At 40.2% G+C, this 19392-nt stretch overlaps 2 protein-coding genes and 1 non-coding gene across 6 annotated transcripts in view; 2 read left to right on the top strand and 1 right to left on the bottom strand.

Annotated features, from left to right (window-relative positions):
* LOC124864790 (voltage-dependent L-type calcium channel subunit beta-1-like) overlaps positions 1 to 7750 on the bottom strand; it is a 48523-nt gene extending 40773 nt beyond the window's left edge. For 3 of the 4 annotated variants that reach the window (XM_047359698.1, XM_047359699.1, XM_047359701.1), the window contains exon 1: positions 7472 to 7749. In XM_047359698.1, the coding sequence (XP_047215654.1) occupies positions 7472 to 7564 (93 nt within the window). In that variant the 5' untranslated portion in view covers positions 7565 to 7749. Of the gene's footprint in view, positions 1 to 7471 lie in introns of all 4 variants that reach the window. The other variant, XM_047359697.1, reaches the window with a different exon arrangement.
* Positions 572 to 643, top strand: trnac-gca. Its single transcript has one exon. It is a non-coding gene; the product is annotated as a tRNA-Cys (tRNA).
* A 3788-nt stretch (positions 7751 to 11538) lies between the features above and the next one.
* Positions 11539 to 14243, top strand: LOC124864518 (60S ribosomal protein L19). The gene is made up of 6 exons (XM_047359325.1): positions 11539 to 11565; positions 11903 to 12009; positions 13326 to 13448; positions 13531 to 13651; positions 13780 to 13890; positions 14050 to 14243. The coding sequence occupies exons 1-6, from the start codon at positions 11561 to 11563 to the stop codon at positions 14171 to 14173; spliced, it is 591 nt and encodes a 196-aa protein (XP_047215281.1). The 5' UTR covers positions 11539 to 11560; the 3' UTR covers positions 14174 to 14243.
* The last annotated feature ends 5149 nt before the right edge of the window (positions 14244 to 19392 follow it).

Below are 19392 nucleotides of genomic sequence, written 5' to 3'. Positions count from 1 at the left end.
GAGCAAAAGGGTAAGGAGGCTTTAGGAACAAGGAGGACAGAGAAAAAAACAGAAAATGTTGAGTCATTTTTCAGTCTAATAATTAACTTGACATTTTTCTGAGAAACCCTCATTTCCGGGGAGCTTGACAGCCATTAACATTTGGAAGAGCATTTGTAAAAGCCTCTGAAAACGATCAGGCAGTCAGATGGAGCCAGAGATAGGGCGGCAAGAGTCCCAGACCACAGAGGAAGTCAACCAAAGAAAATGTGGCCAGCGTCTTCATGACCATCCTCTTTTACTTGCCATTTTTCATGTTGTGATTCAAACTGAGACCCTGTAATCTGATGGGAAGACCTCTGGCAGATGGCCTATTCGGGTTAGGCCGGGGCCACACATTGCATTATGAGCCTACCCAGCTCACATTGTCGTGGTTACACAATACAGACTAATCATATTTGTTGAGAATTAGGAGGCTGGCTAGTTAAGCATGAAAAGAGGACAGCTGGTGAAGAACAAACACATCAATACACCAACAACATGTACACACAATCCAGGTACAGGTTTAAACCCTCCCCCTGTGAACTGTTGGGGGGGTATAGCTCAGTGGTAGAACATTTGACTGCAGATCAAGAGGTCTCCGGTTCAAATCCGGATGCCCCCTTCTTTTCCAGCTCTGAACCATGAGGGTGTGTTAAACAGCGTGACACGAGTACATTTTATCTTGTTTACACAATTCTCCCGCACCTAACACGAGTCATGCACAAATGTAATGCTTTTAAATAACCAGCCTACAGTGCATTTAAACAATTATATGCATGCACAACTGAATGCACACACTTTCTTACAGTAACCTAGTCATCCCTTCGATCTCATACACACGTACTTAATACACACAATGAGCAACTGCCTCAAAGGGCCCCTGTGGTTGACTTGCAGATTACACAGAGACAGATTAACAAGGAACCCATAATAAGTAACCCACACCGTTATTTTGTCATCACAGTCATATGGTGTCCAATGTGCATAAAGGAAGGTTTCGTGCCACCTTAAAGCAAACACGACTTGTGCTAATGTAAAAAAACACACTCGGTCAATACGTTTCCACAGGAGACAGATATTAGAGGAACCTGAATTCATCTCAACCCTCCTGTTGCACTAGAAATTATGCTTTCTTATGGAAAGGATAAATCTAAAGCTGCGTGTTGCATTAATGTCTGTGTTCATTAGATTGTTCTATTGAATTCCTTAGTAGCACCAGGACTTTTCACATTTTATGTTGCAGACTTATTCCAAAACCAATTTTGGTATAGTTTTCCTTTTCACAGAAAGCTTGGGATGAGGAAGTGAAAATATGTTTGGACATTTTTGTAAATTAATTTAAAAAATGTAAAGTAAATGTCTGCATCTTATTTTCTGCTGATTATTGTTGAAATGTTAAGTAACACCATTTGGGTCCCCTTATGCTTATTTCAGTTGACTGAATGAAACACATTTTCACTTTTTATACGTCAGTGGATATAAAAAGTGGACACACCTATGTTAAAATGCCAGATTGTTTTCATGTAAAAACATTTGACCGCTGCAAATCTTTTACGAACAGTTTTGAATATTAATGTGGTATTTATCCTGCACTGCATAATAAATCAGGGGAATGCATATGTGCAATAACCTGGTTATTGCACATTATGTGCAACCACACTGATGCAACAATTTTAGCTTTCCAATTTTTTTGTTTGAATCTGTCTGCTTTGCCTCTATGTTTTCTTTGGAACAAAATGCTTTTGCTTTGCTGCCCCAACCCAATCTCCAGGACATGTGAAGGAGATTGCTGTCACATTTCGAAAACAACCAGTACTTCCTCCAGGTTTGCTGTCAGCCTCTTAGGAGCCTTTCTGACCAGTTTGCATCTTTTCTTTTCATCAGTTTTGCTTTTGTGGGGTCAGTCATGTCCTATATTTGCTCTAAATATCAATGAGTGTCTTCAGTGTGTCACAGTATAAAAACATATAGTAGAATTTGTGCCTTTCCTTTTCCTGACACCTCTGTAAAATTAGATAATTTAGATCCCTTGTGGCTTCTCTGGGCCTCAGTTGGTAGCACTATTTATTACCTTGCAGCAAGAAGGTCATGGGTTTGATTCCCGACCGGGGCTCTTTCTGCATGGAGTTTGCATGTTCTCCCAGTGCATGCGTGGGTTCTCGCCGGGTACTCCGGCTTCCCCCCACAGTCCAAAAACATGACTGTTACGTTAATTGGTCTCTATTAATAACTTAAATCTCTCAATGCGTGAGTGTGTATTCGTTGTGTCTCTGTGTTGCCCTGTGATGGACTGGCGACCTGTCCAGGGTGTACCCCGCCTCTCGCCCATAGACTGCTGGAGATAGACACCAGCTCCCCACCAACTCTGTATGGAAGAAACATGTTTGGAAAATGCATGGATGTAACCTCTCTATAAGCTCTGGCAGGACTGCTGAATTTCATTTCAGGTCAATCAGATTCACTATAATTGATGACAAATGTAATCTCAAAATGACTGAATGGTGAAAATTGTGATTCAGTCAAGTATTATTTGAAGGCTGTGCACACTTTTTACAACTTTTTTATTTTTTATTGTTTTCTCCAAACAATTTTTTGCTTTTTGGTTGAACCGGGTATATATACATTTAAAAGTGGTAAAAGTTTTTTTTATAATCATTTATCATGGTTTAATGTTTATTTTAAAAAACAGGGATTTTCTTTCTTTTGTTTTTATTTGGATCACCATTTATCAATTTTCAACAAAAAAAATACTTAAATCTAAATATGGAATACTTTCTGATAAAACAATAAATATTAGAACAGAGAATATAAAGTGATGATCCATCATCAAAATGCACAATGTGTGACTGTACTTTGTACTGTTCAGGAGCAGAAATAGAGCATGATATCACTGTCCGCCTACACAGAATAAAAAAGAAGTCGGATAATCATCAAAAATACTGTTCACCAACATTTGCATTTTAGTTTTTTATTATTTCAAGAAGAACAATGTTAAAATTTTCAAACCTGATACCCATATTAAAAAATACTGATATTACATTTGAACCAGCAGCAACATTTTCTGAAGGAACAGGGTTTTTTCTAATAAAGATCAAATAAAAAACTATAACCAAACTCAGTTGTGCCACGGTGCAGCCGGCACAACTTTCATTTATTCCTAATTTATCTCAAGTTTTCACTTTATTCTTTTTTTTTTCTTTTCTTGAAACTCCACCCGGCCTTACCATACCTGTCTGTTTGCATATAAATCCTGTGTTTCATAGTGCCACTAAAAAACGATTTCTCCAACTAGAACCTATTCCTGAAAAAAACTCTACAGTTGTGAGTAAAGATGATAACTTGTAAAGCAAAAATCCTTACGGTACAAAATTCTTTTTTTGTGCACTGTAGGAAAAATGGCATTTATTTTTTTTGTTTTTAATTAAAGAAAAGTGTCACTTAACATCCTGTCTGTAAGATCGGCAGAACTAGGGGGTGAAGGATGGTTCATGAAGTTCCTGGTTAGTTTTGCTCAGCCAAAATAATGTTTTTTCCACAACCCGTCCTTATGAAACCCTTTCTGTTTATCCGCCTGTGATGCTTATTGTTATACAACAGTGTGAAGGAAATTGATTTTAATTTTTTATTTTACAAAGAAAAATCTGTTTAGCTCGCTTTTGTATTCAACCCACCCAGAAGCAATACTTTGTGGATGACCTATTGCTGAAGGTCCTTTGGGGTGTGTCAGCACCAGCTTTGTTGATCTTGAAAATAACATTTCTGCCAATTTATCTGCTCAAAGAAGCTCAAGCTTAGTCAGATTGGAAGGAAATAATCTACAAACCTCCATTTTCAATTCTTGCAAAAATATCTAAATTAGATTTAGGTTGTGTTCATTATAACACATGAACATGCTTTGATTTTCACCAATTCAATGTAGATGTTTCTGGTCGTTTAGGATTGTTTCACAGTTGGAAGGTCAACCTCTGCCCCAATCTCAAGTCTTTCGAAGCCTCTAACAGGTTTTCTCCTAACATTGCCCTGCATTTGGCTCCATCCATCTTCCAATCAACTCCGACTTGATTTCATTCACTTGCTGAAGAAAAGCATCACCACAACTTGACGCTGCCACTGCCATCTTTCATGGTATGAGTGGTGTGTTCAGGGGTTATGTCTGGTGTTCATTTCCTGCCACGAATAGCGTTTTGCATGTAGGTCAAAAAGTTCAACATAAATGTCATGTGACTAGATCCCCTTCTTACACATGTTTGCTGTCAATAAAGTGCACTCCACAAATCTCTGATCTGGATCAGAGATGGACAAGAAGCTGAGTACAGGAAGGTGGTGGACCGCTTTGTGGCATGGTGTGGAAACAATCATCTAATTTTGAACGTGACTAAAACAAAGGAGATGATTGTAGATTTTAAGAGAAACAGGAATAAGTCAAAAACTATTTCTATCATGGGAGAAGAAGTGGAGGTGGTGGAGGAGTATAAATACCTCGGTGTTCACCTGGACAACAGATGCAACTGTGAAGCCATCTACAAGAAGGGACAGAGCAGACTGTACTTCTTGAGGAAGCTTAGGTCCTTTGGTGTTTGCAGCAAGATGCTGCATATCTTCTATAAGTCTATTGTGGAAAGTGTGATCTCTTCTACCATCATCTGCTGAGGAAGCAGCATCAGAGCCAGGGACTTAAAAAAGCTCAACAAGCTGATAAAAAATACTGGTTCTGTTCTGGGGACTCCTCTGGAACCTCTGGAGATCATTGTGGAAAAACGGATTCTTCATAAAATGAAGAACATTATGGAGAACCCTGAGCATCCTCTTCATGAGACTGTCCTAGAACAACAGAGTGTCTTCAGTCAGAGGCTTCTTCAGATCTGCTGTAAGACGGAGCGCTACAGGAGATCCTTCCTGCCCACAGCCATCAGCATCTACAACGGCTCTTTGAGGAAACCTTCATAATATGAGCTACAACAACATTTATTTTCCCTTTTTGATTAATAAAGTACTTTTGAATTGAATTAAATTGAATTGAAATTGGATCTTCTATAAAGACCAGGTTTGCTTTGGCTATTGTTTTATAACCAGATGCCCCTGTCTTGAATTTTTCCACAACTTTACCTCTGACCTCTCTGGTTTGTTCATTTGCCCTCATGATGCCGTTTGTTCTGTGATCTCTAACAAACCCCTGAGGCCTTCACACAACCGCTGGATTTATTCTTAGACTAAATTACACACATATGGACTCTTTAAGGCATGTGGCTGCACTGGATTTTATTTGGAGGTGTCAGAGTAAAGGGGGCTGAATACAAATGCTCACATTTTCCAGATTCTTATTTGTAAAACACTTTGAAAATCGTTAATTATTTTTATTCCACTTCACAGTTATGCATCACTTTTGGTTTGTCCATCATAAAAATCCCCCAGAAATCCTTTGAAGTTTTGGTGGTGCTTTGCTTTGCAAAATGCTTTTGCAAAGCACCGTAATGTTACATGAAGGATGAGATGGTTAAACTAAACAAAGATGTAAACCTTGCATTTCGATCCAAATTCAAAGCCACATAAACAGTCCTTTCAGATCTCATTGAAACAGCTGATTGGCCCAGGCACAGAATAAATAAATAACCAGACACACAGCTACTTTCCAGTGCAGCTAATCTGCAGCAGTTTGTTCAAAAAAAGTAAACACATTTAAACTTGAAACATTTCCCCAGTAAAGCAAAACAGTTTTACTTTTTAAAATTGCTCAGTTAAAAAGGATGTTACAAGCATTACCAAATGAGATTGCATCAAGTAAATTTGGTTTGCAACCAACAGTTTGAGCGCCTGTCGAGCAGCAGATGATGCATTGCCGCCAAATATATTAGCAATTAAGATGTTAGATGAAGCAATATCACAGCTGAAGGACTCATTAGACTTATGATCAGAGGGAAAAAAGGGGAAGCCAACTCATGCTTCGTTAGGTGTTCAATATGGAGCGCAGATGATCTGTGAAAAGATGCTGCAGCCGAATGCTGCTGCGTTCATGTCAGCAAAGGGCAGATAAATACCAGAGGAAGTAGGGAGGGGAGGCTTCCTGTTGGTAAACATCCTCACAGATTAGGAGTGTAATTAAGGTGGGTGTGTGAGAAGGAGGTTTTAAACTAAGAGGGTAGCAGGTGGTTTGGGAGCACACAAATTTCTTAACTCTTTTAGGCAGAATCCCCAATCCATTATTCTGCTCAGATATCTGCTCTGATCTGCAATCTGGGTGCTGTCTGCAGACACGATCTTTAATCTAAGACGTCCTCCAGCTCTGAATTGGGATGAGTTCTCGACCTACGGTTCGTTTCTATTGAAAAGCTGAGCAAACTCGGGCCATTTCATTCAGAACGTTAGAGCTGCTGGTTTCTTTGAAGCAGAGTTACCCCAACATGAGCGTTCTGTTTGATTGATGGGAGGAGCACACTTACAACACACTAAAAAGACAAAATAAGACAAACACCCTGCTGCCTGTACTACAAGGCAGTCCATCTGTTTCTCGCTGCAGCCACTCTGCAAATAAAGCTCAGACTTCTAAAAACAGACATGATGAGGTGAGATGGTGATGGTGATAGTGGGACACTCATGGGGAAGAACTAGGAGGAGCTGAGGGGGATAAAAGAGATGAGAGGGAGCTGGGAAGAGTGGGAGTAAAGTGGAGAGAGCAGGACTTGGCATGGTTTGAAGCGCTGGTTGTCTCTCATGAGATGTTTTTTCTCCTCTCTCTCTTCTCTAGAGAGACAATGATATTGTCTAGATATTCTCTCCTCATTTTACATCAATTTAAAGAGTTATGACTAAACATGCCCACATCACACACAAATCACTGCCTAGTTGTGGCTTCAAAAACTGAAACCTTTCAAAGGAAGGAAAATTAAAATGGCAAAAAAAACAAAAAACTTAATGAAGTTTTTTTAAACACGTTTTTATCCTAATCCCTATAATAGCATTGGATTTAATATCCCAAATGTATGATTTAACCGGTTTAAAAGTGGAACATTTCTCTTTTTGTTACCGATGACAACAAATGTTTTCCATTTGATCAGAATAGCAGTTTGTGTGTTGTTATAACAGATTAATTAAACAAAGGTGCGGTTTTCCTCAGAATCATCCGGCTAGCCAGAAAAGACACAAGCGTTACATCATGGCTTAATCTCTCGGTGACTTGATCAAAAAAAAAAAAACACAGAAAGCTGACAGGGAAACACAGATCAGAGCTGCCATTCTAAATAAAACCACCCGGGTGTTATTTTTCCTTCACATTACATACAGTGATTTTTAATCAATTGATGCTTTAATGAGCGCACAGGCAATTGGAGCACCCGGAGAGCCGAACAACCTGTTAATCTCCAGAAGTAAAACAGCTTGGTGCATTTTAAAAGCAACTTGTCCCTCACTTCTGTCAAAATGAAATCATAATTTCCCCCCGTTTCTCTGGTCTCACCTGCGTGTGCGGATGGTGGTCGATCATGCCCATTGGGATCTCCTGGTTTGGGGTCGAAGGCGTCCTGGACATACTACTACTTTTCTGTACCATTTGATTTCACTTTAAAAAAAAAAAAAAAAAATCTCCTTCAGTTGTCGTATGTTTATGATGGTGTGGACAGGGTCATCTTTTTCCTGTCCACGGGAGGGGAGAACTCGGAGAAGGATCTGCGCTGGCTGGTTAAAATAATAGCAACAGCTGCCTCCTTCCAGTCTTTAGCGTTACACACTGGCGCACTGAGCGCTAACACGGCTGTCAAGTGTGCGGAATGACGCAGGGACGCATCCGGTTAGAGCAATAAAACTATTTTAAAAGTACACGAGTTATAATAATAATAATAATAATGCACATATTATACATATTTACACGTTCATATGACCTTAATAAATAAAAGTATTAACAAGTCTAGAGTGCATTTGGGATTTCACTTTAAAGAGATCAAATAAATTTCATGTCGTGAAAAGTTTAACAAAATAAAATATAATCTATGTTTGGTGTTCTATTCAGAATCCAACATGTTCAACCTTATAAAAAGGGAAAAAAGCAGCTTCAAAAGTGAATAAATAAATGGATAAATACAAAATAAATACACATTGTTATATGTCAAATATTACGCGTTTAAAATGACATTTATAGGAAAATTCAGGTCCACTGATAATAATAATATTGATAACTGCATATAAAATGTTGTACTTTTCCCAACAGCTTTTCTAATTAAAACTGTGTATACATTAATCCCTGATGTTTAATACAAACGATATTAAAATAATATAAAGTCTATAGCTGCGTCGACAAAAGCATTGTGTTCACAGTCTCGTAAAACAAGGACCATTACAGTAAGATTAAGTTTGGTGGCTATTAATCACCAAAATAACAGCAACAGCAAAAGCAACATTGAAAACTATTGAGTAATTGAGCCTGACAGTCCAGGATCGTTAATTTACAGGAGTTTTACATTTTTCTAACTTCCTGTAGCAACTAGCTGTGCTGCAGATATAAAGCTAGATAATAAAAATAAATAAAGAAAATTAGATTTTTTTTGTGCTGTTGCTGTTGTAACATTTCATGCCCCTCAGCCTCCACAAGAGGGGATTCAGCCCCTCCAGCCACTTTATCATGGTAAACCCTGATGCTTTTACTTTTAAGGAAGCATCCTCTAGCTATCAGCCTGTATCTGTGTTGTTGCCCGACTTTACATCGTTTGTGCTGCTTGTGAGCGATCAACATACTCAGACTGGAAGCTGAGGTCCACGCCCAAATGAGAAGACTCCACCTTCACAGAGTGAGTGATGAGAGAGCAGCAGAGCTCCGTGTAATGAAGGCCAGGCAACACAGATCCACAGATCAGAGGTCCTGCAGGGCTGAAATGGGGCAGAAAATGGTTCAGCTTCTCCTTCAGTTTATGAAGTAAAGCAGGAAGGCACAGTGTCTGAGGTCATTATGATCTGAAGAAATAACACATCTGGTTTTACACTGAGGACAACACCATTGCTCTCTCCAGGAACATAAATGACCTGATGTTGACCTCACTGCGGAGAAGATGAAAGCTGCTGAATGTAGACAACAGAGCAGAAGAAATGATCGAAGCTCTGAGAGCTGAGCTTCTGCTCTGTGAAGAAGCACTGACCTCGTGTGATGTGCTGTCGTTTTGTTGCCGCTAATTTTGCTGGATTCTGTTTTTATTCACCCTCAAACATATGTTCATACAGACATTACAAATCATCATTACATATATCAATCGTTCAGGAAAAGCCCACTCTGTCCACAGGCCAGAACATCATTAGGAGAAGTTAATTTCTGTTATGTATTTACCACCAACATGTCTCTATGTTCTTTCTTCAATTTCACTCTTAAAAGGACAATTTGTGAAGAAAGTGCTCTTTGAAATTGAGAAAAACCCGTAAAAAAATAAATGCAAGACAATAAAAGTTGTTTTACAGTTGGCAATGTTCTACATGAAATTGGTCAACTGGATGAATACTTGCATATATGTGTCTGAATATGGAGATTAATAAATACTCTGCCCACATTGCACTAGTGAGATAATAATGTGTGTAATAGAGGCGCTTTTCCATGATACAGTTTGTATCAGAGCTGATGGACCGAACACCCACAACATTATCCTCGGCTTCTCCAGCTTGTATGTCCGATGAGCTGGTGGGAGGACGCCTAAAACCTGCTTTTCTCCTTTTAAAATAATTAACAAATACTTTTAAAAGTGGTTTTCACCATTAACACTGAGCTCTCTATACTTATAACCGATCTAAATTCAGGAAGTATTTTCAGATACTTCCAAAAGTCATATTCCAACTCATAATATACCTTTCTTCTGAACAGAGAGCAGGTCATCATCAGACAGTGCAACATCTTTAACTCTTATAGGTTCTGTTTTTCTGCTCCGTTAGACATTGCTGAAGAATACTCTGCCCCATTTGTAAGATTTGATTCGCCGCTCTGAATTACATGAGGTGAAGACGTCACAGAAGAGGTCCTTATACACCCACACTGTAAGCTTGCAGCCTCCATGTGGTGATGGGATGGCGCTTCAGAAGGTCGAGGATGCAATGATCCCTGGTCAACTTGTGCTGTACCAGTTGGCTATTTTTACAAGAATTTTTACAAGTACCCACCCGCTACACCAACACACTGTTTCCACTTCCTCCTCCTAATGGATGCCACTTAAAAAGAGAAAAATCACATCTTTATTTTTTGCTCTTTTATATTGAACATATAAGATTTTGACCTGTTTGTCTTAGAAGCAGTTGTACAGTATACACTTCTATGCAAGAATGGATCAAAATATTACTTCAAGCTTTCTAAAGTTAGTAATTTTGGGAAAGGACATGTTGCTTTGTTATAGTATATTTTCAAATAGTTTTTTGTTTATTCATTGAGCCATTTAGCTCTGATCTATGAATAATTTATACAAACATGCCGCAGCCCAGGAAATGAACCAGTTTTGCATTCAAGCATTACATAAAACGTTGCCATGAACGTTGTCAATTGGCTTTTTAACTTGTTTGTTACCAGCAGCGTGCAACAAGACACACAGTGTCCATATTTATTTCCTGAATCAAACAAGCATGGCACATATTACACAATTGGACAAACAGAACAGCATTTTACGTAGCAACAAAGTGAATGCCAGCACAAAGTAAATGATAAACAGATACCTCTCTCAGGTTCTTGCTACATATTTTCAGATTTTTTGAAGGCATAATAACTTTCACACGTAGAACACAATCAGTGCTGGGAAGAAATTCATAAAGCAGTTTCTTTAGTGTTCCTGTAGGCCCCTGGGCAGCCTTCCTGACATGTTTCTGTCTTGTCTTTTCATTCATTTTGGAGAAGCTTCCAGTTTTTGCAATGGCTTGTCCCCTATTTTCTCCAGTTATTAATAATGTTTTATCAAATGTCAAAAAAATTCCACCATGGCTACACTTTATTTCTGGTTCATTAGGTTCACTAGAACTGATATTAGCTTAAAACATTGAATCTAAAATCAACAAGGTATTTAAAAGAAATAGTTTAAGGGTGTGCAACCAGGTTTTTGCGACTTTTTCTCGTTTTTATGTTCTCCTCCTAACATATCTGTTAGTTTTGTATTTGAATTTTACATGATAAATATTACACTAACTTTAGAAAAAAAGATTATTAGGGTTCTGTTGGAAAGCCAATTTTTGTGCTTAGGGAGTATTAGGTGATTCTTGCTTCAACACCGCCCTCTGGTGTTCATAGAGAAGATCACATCGCTGTGGCATTTGACCCATAATGCATTGTGAACGCTTCGGTTCGTACCAATACGTTGACGAGGAAGGGGACATTTTTAACGTCGCTTTGTTTTAGTCCTTTTTATACCTTCTTAATCTTAAGATATATACGTATAATGTATGTTGCGTATGTATGTTAAAATAAGTACAGTAATAACGGCCCAGTTTTACTTTGATTAAATCCAAGTTATTTCATTATTACAGATGGACTCTCCCTGAAAGAGGTATCTTCCAGGCTGCCTCTCAAGTCTCCCTTTTTCTACAGAGTATATCAGCCATGAGGTAGGATTGCTGTTCATAGCAAAATAGAAGTCCCAATATAGCTGTTTAAATACACACACAGTCCCCTAATCTGCAAAACTAGGAAAGCAGAGTTCCTTCTTAATGAGTATTTGTGTTTCAGGCATTTTATCAACCTTAAATTTAACATATTTACGTGTTTTAGTTAACACGATGTAGCGACAGCGAGGCCATGTTAGCAACCTGCTAGCCACCGGGTAGTTGGAAGTTAGCAGTGTGGTTAGCACCTCTTGTTACTGTGTTTTAGTTCAGTATTTAATACCCTACATGTTGTGTTATGAAGAAAGATTCGACCTTCTGAATAAGTGTTTCGTTTTAGCATGCTCAGGCTCCAGAAGAGGCTGGCCTCCAGCGTCCTGCGCTGCGGGAAGAAGAAAGTCTGGCTGGACCCCAACGAGACAAACGAGATCGCCAACGCCAACTCCCGTAAGCACAGCATCAGACACATTTTGTTTGTTTTTCCCTGTCCGGCTGTTTGCGTGAAAGTGTTGATCTATATTGTTCATTCATTTGGAAGTATTAGCAAAATTCCCAGAAAATTTGAATGTCTAAACCTTTTCACCTGAAAAGCTGTTACAATATCTTTCAAACAATACCAAAATAAAAGTTTAAAATGCCAAAATAAAAGTTTAAAATGCCAATATTAAAGTTTAAAAATGAAAGCGTTGGTGTTTTAAAAGACTGATATTCAAAGAGAAGTTGTCCAGTAGTTTACATTTAAGGTGTATTTAAGTTTAGAAGTTAAGTCAACTTCAAAACCTTGTGTTTAAAATATTGTCATTAAATTTTCATCAATGTTTGGGGATTGTTCTGCCTTTTTTCTGATTACAGTAAAGGTCAGGTATTAATGTATTATTTTTACTTTAGCATAAAATATTAAGCCTTAATAAAGGACATTCTGCTTGAACCAAACACATTTGGTTTGCATTATTGTTCAAATAAAACCTCAAAGTCAAATCCAAAAATTAAGATAGAAATTTCCAGTGTTTTAATTGTGTGGATCTTGTTGGGGCATGTTCTCATCAAATCAGATAAGTTTTATTATGCTGGTAGTTAAATAATAACAGACTTAAAACGTTGTGCTGGACCAAGTCCTCAGCAATAATCCCTGGCCATATCTTTACCAGGAATGATAGAAATAAAATGAGTGTTACTCAGGTTATGCTTACTTTACGCTATCCTTGGAAATTCTTAAAACTGTGACCCACAAAATTGAGCAAAAAGCGGTGTTTAAAGGGACGATTCAGCCAATCAAGTGTGGGTGTCCCCTAGTACAACTCATGGATTAAGTTTATGGATTATAGATTTTCTTGCATTTATTTAATTCATACAAATGCAGTATTGTCTTGGTCTTTGGATTTGAAAAACTAAGACATTCACAAGTGATAGTTATAGAAAACTAGTTGACTTTGATATTCGATACAAACCTGGTGATGGGAGAATATTTTGCGTCTTCGTTGTAGGGATAGATTTTAAAGCATGTGAACTTTATCACCAGAACCGACATTAGCCTGCAGAAAAGTTTTGCTTGAATGTTGAGAATGAACTCTGATCACACAAGGGCCTCACTTCATATCGAAGGAGTGAAGCGATATCGCAGGTGAAATAATTGTAAAATTATCAGGAATCATCTCTATTTTTTTTCTAACTTCTAGTTTCCCTGTTTTATTTTTCTTTGAATGAACTTTCTGTGGTGTTTAGCTCATTCAGTCTTCTATATCACCTATTTTGTTTTTTTGCAGGCCAGCAGATCCGAAAACTGGTCAAAGATGGTCTTATCATTCGCAAACCTGTCACGGTCCACTCCAGGGCCCGGTGCCGCAAGAACACACTTGCACGCCGCAAGGGAAGGCACATGGGAACCGGTATGTTGGAGCTTGTGTTTAGAAGATGAGAGTGGGAAATATCTTTATCTTTTTTATTGATATTCTCAACTTGTGTATCCAGGTAAGAGAAAGGGTACAGCCAACGCCCGTATGCCAGAGAAGCTGTGCTGGATGCGTCGCATGAGGATCCTGCGTCGTCTGCTGCGTCGCTACAGGGAGGCCAAAAAAATCGACAGGCACATGTAGGTTTCCTGGATTTGGAGCCGTTTTAACACGTGAACTAGTTGGTCTGTTGTGATGTGTGAGCGTCAGCAGACATATTGTGTATCCTGGTGCTTTGTTTTAATTTTACCCATCTGAATTCCTTCAGGTACCACAGCCTATACCTGAAGGCCAAGGGTAACGTCTTTAAGAATAAGCGCATCCTGATGGAGCACATCCACAAGCTGAAGGCAGACAAGGCCCGCAAGAAGCTACTGGCGTAAGTATTCATCTCCGTGTGCAAACCGGATCCTTTACGTGGAACAATATTGTCTCTAATCAGTTTGTGGTATTTTGTAATGCTTCAGATTTTATTTTACCAATGTAAATATTTTGGGAATGTGTCAATTGAACCCTCCTCTGTTCGTCTTTTCTGCAGCGATCAGGCCGAGGCTCGTCGTACCAAGACAAAGGAGGCCCGCAAGCGCAGAGAGGAGCGCCTCCAGGCCAAGAAGGAGGAGATCATTAAGAACCTGTCCAAGGAAGAGGAGACCAAGAAGTAATCTGGTTCTTTTTATACCACCTGACTGCCACCTGTCGAGTGCTGATAATAAAAAGTGTACATAAAGACAAGTCGCTGTCTGCTGTTTTTACTTCTTCGAGATGCCATTATTCCTTCAGTTCAGACCAAACTGAAAACCTGTGAAATGTAAGTTTAAATGTAGCATTTTTTTAAAACTCTTAATGGGTTTGTTTGTTTATTAATTTTGGTAAATCTTACTGGTGTTATTGTCCAAAAAAAATTTTAAGAATTCAACACTTAGGAATTCAATTGATATTCTGGATTCCTAAATCCTGGAAAGTCAAAGTATGGGATTTAAGTATTTTCCAGGTGTGGATAAAAGTGAAAAAATATTTGCATTTGAAGATGGTATTCCCTGTCCCCTCCCCACATGATAACTAATGCTGGTTTTCATAAAACTGCACATCTGTCCATTTTTCCAGTGATTTTGGTATTCAAGCCTCCCAAAATGTAACAAAACTTCAATGAGAGCCTGAAATAGCCAGGACTGTTCATGTGAAAATTTAACCCCTGCAAAAAAGGTAGAAAATTACCAGATGTGTGTTTTGGGTCATATCTGCTGGATATTCATATTTTACCTGTATTTCAGGTAGTTTTAGAGCTTAACGTTCAAATTGAAGTTTTATTAGATAAACATCCCTAGATGTTTTTACAGGATCTACAATTACAATAGTGATGCTAAAAAGGACTGCAGCCACTGTTAGCAAAGCGAAGCTTGTCTTAAGATAAGAGCAAATATTGTGGAAAGGTGATTACTCAACCAGTTAACCAGCCAGAATAGCAGATATGTATACGTTTTCAGTTTACCTAAGATGACTGAATATTCAGTAAGTTCTGTGATCAGGGTTTTTTGAAGCTGCAGTTCACGTGGGATAAATCCAGCAAAAAAAAGACCTTCATTTACGGCTGTTGCTACTTTGCAGTTTTCTTCATCTTTAGTAGCACAACAGGGAGGAGAGCTACCCTAGAAAACAAGTCAGTTTTGACCTGACTTGTAGAACCACATTCAGATGAGTTTAATGCAATCTGCTTTTTTTCATGAAAATTGCGAAAACACTCTTACTTGCCATCTTCATCTTCAAAACTATGCTCAAGAACTCCATGAAAGCCTCTTTAAAACTAGGCTTACCCTTTCGTCTATCCTAACTTAAGTGTGCATCTAGAAGATATGGTCTATTACAAACGACAATGTCTAAACCTAAACTACATATTTGCTTGTGCAGGTGACACTGCTCCTGTATTTCAAGGTTTTAACTACATCCCTGTGTAGCACATTTGTGTAACCCTTGTACAACAGTTAGACATAAATGTCCTGAATGAATGAGCAGCCTCTATCGTGCCATCTTGATTACTCAGATTAGTCAGTTAAAGAGCATGTATGTACACTCACCGGCCACTTTATTAGGTACTGTTGGAAAATATTCATGCTATGCTTATAAGATTGGTATGGCTATGCTTAAGTATGTTTAATAATGTGTTAAATAAAATGTATTGTGTAATTTAGAGGAGGTCTGCTAACAGGCTCCGGTGTGTGTTTGACTTAGATAACTTCTGCCCAGTGACAACAGATATTTTTATATTTCTACATATGTAAATAAAGGTCAAAAGTAGAAAAACAGGAAGTGTCGAAAAGTCAGCTGAATGGGGGTCAGCTCCAGATATGAAATCAAGACAGTCGATTAAAATGTATGTTTTTTTATGTACAAGTATACGCCTGGCTTTTGAATAAAGACTGCTGTTCTTGGGGAAGTAATCAGAAGTTTCAGAAGGATTCGGACAATCTTCTCCCTGTACAGGCATCTAAAGACTGCAGTCTCTGTGTTTCTTTTATTACTTTGTTTTTTATTAATAACAGTATAGGAGGTCTTAGCTTTACCAAACAAACGAGCATGCAGGAGTTTAGGGATAACTCCAACAGTACACGTGTCCAACTGCTTGTTAATGCAAATTTCTAATCAGCCAATCACATGGCAGCAACTCAATGCATTTAGGCATGTAGACATGGTCGAGACGGTCTGCTGCAGTTCAAACTGAGCATCAGAATGGGGAAGAAAGGTGATTTAAGTGACTTTGAACGTTGCATGGTTGTTGGTTCCAGACTATGGAAGCAAATCGTTACCATATTTCAAATGAAAAAGCATTTACAGAAATGCTTTTTCATTTTAAGAATGTGGCTGCATTGTTTGACTCATAAATGAAATTAGTAATCAATAATCCTATTTGCATTTTAATTTTCTTCTTCAAGACTGCTCATTCTTTCACTTAATTAAAATGAAAAAGACATTTGAGATTTATTTTTCAAAATGTACCTCAGCAAATAGATACCAAAATTCAATTTGAAATGTAAAATTTGAAAATGAAAAAGCATTTCCAGAAATGCTTTTTCATTTTAAGAATGTGGCTGCATTATTTGACCCATAAATAAAATTAGTAATCATTCATCCTATTTGCATTTTCTTCGTCACGACTGAACATTTTATGCCATAATCAAAAAGAAAACAAAGCAGACATTGCTATTTCTTCCTCAGCTCCCTGCTGACCGAGCTACCCAGCTTGTTCGGTAGGGGGCGCTGTGCACGTCCGCATTGGCTCCTGCCACCGAAGCTGCCACAGCCTGCCGCAGGGTGGCAGGGGATTCCGCGAGGATGCCAGAAGGTGCCAGACCGGCCGTAAAACTTGCCAATGCGAAAAAGCATTGTCTGCTTTGTTTTCTTTTTGATTATGGCATAAAATGTGCAGTCGTGACGAAGAAAAAGCAAATAGGATGATTGATTACTAATTTTATTTATGGGTCAAATAATGCAGCCACATTCTTAAAATGAAAAAGCATTTCTGGAAATGCTTTTTCATTTTCAAATTTTACATTTCAAATTGAATTTTGGTATCTATTTGCTGGGGCATATTTTGAAAAATAAATCTCAAATGTCTTTTTCATTTTAATTAAGTGAAAGAATGAGCAGTCTTGAAGAAGAAAATTAAAATGCAAATAGGATTATTGATTACTAATTTCATTTATGAGTCAAACAATGCAGCCACATTCTTAAAATGAAAAAGCATTTCTTAAAATGCTTTTTCATTTGAAATATGGTAACGATTTGCTTCCATAATAGAAAGGCTACAGCATCTCAAATAACCACTTGTTACAACCAAGGCATGCAGAAGAGCATCTCTGAACGCACAACACGTTGAACCTTGAGGCGGATGGGCTACAGCAGCAGAAGACCACACTGGGTGCCACTCCTGTCAGCTAAGATCAGGAAACTGAGGCTAGAATTCGCACAGGCTCATCAAAATCAGACAATAGAAGATTGGAAAAACGTAGCCTGGTCTGATGAGTCTCGATTTCTGCTGCGACATTCGGATGGTAGGATCAGAATTTGGCGTCAACAAGATGAAAGCATGGATCCATCCTGCCTTGTATCAACGGTTCAGTCCATCGCAGGGCAGCACACAAACAACCAAGCACACACTCATTCACACACATAAGGGCAATTTAGAGATACCAATTAACCTAACAGTCATGTTTTTGGATTGTGGGAGGAAGACAGAGTACCCGGTGAGAACCCACACATGCACGGGAGAACATGCAAACTCCATGCAGAAAGACCCCCGGCCAGGAGTCAAACCTAGGACTTTCTTGCTGCAAAGCCAGAATTGTTTCGGGGCTAACCGGTAGTCCTTCTCCATGGCCTCACTGAACTCCTCCCAAGTACGAGTTTTTGCCTCTGCCACCGTCCAGGCCGCGGCACGCTTGGCCCCACGGTACTCGTCAGCCGCCTCAGGAGTCCCACAAGCCAACCACAGCCGATAGGACTCCTTCTTCTGCTTGACAGCGTCCCTTACTGCCAGTGTCCACCACTGGGTTCAGGGATTGCCGCCGCGACAGGCTCCACAGACCTCACGGCTGCAACTACGGGCGGCAGCATCGACAATAGATGCGGAGAACATGGTCCACTTGGACTCTATGTATCCAACATCCCTCGGAATCTGGTCAAAGCTCTCCCGGGGGTGGGAGTTGAATACATCCCTGGCCGAGGGCTCCGCCAGACGTTCCCAGCAGACCCTCACTATGCGCTTGGTCCTGCCAAGTCTGTCCGGCTTTCTCCTCCCCCAGCGGATCCAACTCACCACCAGGTGGTGATCAGTGGACAGCTCAGCCCCTCTCTTCACCCGAGTGTCCAAAACATGCGGTCTGATGATACGACAACAAAGTCGATCATTGACCTCCTGCCTAGGGTGTCCTGGTGCCAAGTGCACTGATGGACACCCTTATGTTTGAACATGGTGTTCATTATGGACAATCCGTGACTAGCACAGAAGTCCAATAACAAAGCACCACTCGGATTCAGATCGGGGAGGCCATTCCTCCCGATCACGCCTCTCCAGGTGTCAATGTTGTTTCCCACATGGGAGTTGAAGTCCCCCAGCAGAATAATGGAGTCCCCGGGAGGGGCACTATCCAGCACCCCCGACAGGGACGCCAAGAAGGCTGGGTACTCCGCACTACCACTCGGCCCGTAGGCTGAAATGATAGTCAGAGACCTCTCCCCAACCTGAAGGCGCAGGGATGCGACCCTCTCATCCACTGGGGTAAACCCCAACACGAGACGGCTGAGCTGGGGGGCGACAAGAAAACCCACCCCAGCCCGCCGCCACTCCAGAGTAGAAGAGAGTCCAGCCCCTCTCGAGGAGATGGGTTCCAGAGCCCACGCGAGCCCGACTATTTCTAGTCGATATCTCTCGACCTCCCACACAAGCTCAGGCTCCTTCCCCCCCAGCGAGGTAACATTCCACGTCCCTAGAGCCAGCCTAAGCATCCGGGGATCGGGCCGCCGAGGTCTCCACCTTCGTCCGCCGCCCAATCCTCTTTGCACCGGTCCCTCACGGTTCCCCCTGCAGGTGGTGGGCCCACTGGGGGATGGCCTTGCGTCTCTCGTTCGGGCTTGGCCCGACCGGGTCCCGCGAGGAGCAACCCGGCCACCAGGCGCTCTCCGACAAGTCCCGCCCCAGGCTTGGCTCCAGGGTGGGACCGCGGCTCCGCCATACCGGGTGACATCACGTGCCTCGATTTTGTAGTCGTCATGAGGGGTTCTTGAACCGCTCTTTGTCTGACCCATCACCTAGAGCCTGTTTGCCATGGGAGACCCTACCAGGGGCATTTAGGCCCCAGACAACATAGCCTCTAGGATTATTCGACCA

Source organism: Girardinichthys multiradiatus, chromosome Y (genome assembly GCF_021462225.1).
Source record: "Girardinichthys multiradiatus isolate DD_20200921_A chromosome Y, DD_fGirMul_XY1, whole genome shotgun sequence".
Classification (NCBI taxonomy): Eukaryota; Metazoa; Chordata; class Actinopteri; order Cyprinodontiformes; family Goodeidae; genus Girardinichthys; species Girardinichthys multiradiatus.
The sequence above is the reverse complement of the archived record's forward strand: the minus strand, read 5'-3'. Positions and strand labels throughout refer to the sequence as shown.

Excerpts from the sequence above, each read along its gene's own strand:
- LOC124864518 (XM_047359325.1), top strand. Across the intron at positions 13,449-13,530 it reads GGGAAGGCACATGGGAACCG|GTAAGAGAAAGGGTACAGCC; the intron begins GTATGTTGGAGC and ends TTGTGTATCCAG. Across the intron at positions 13,891-14,049 it reads GCCCGCAAGAAGCTACTGGC|CGATCAGGCCGAGGCTCGTC; the intron begins GTAAGTATTCAT and ends TCTTTTCTGCAG.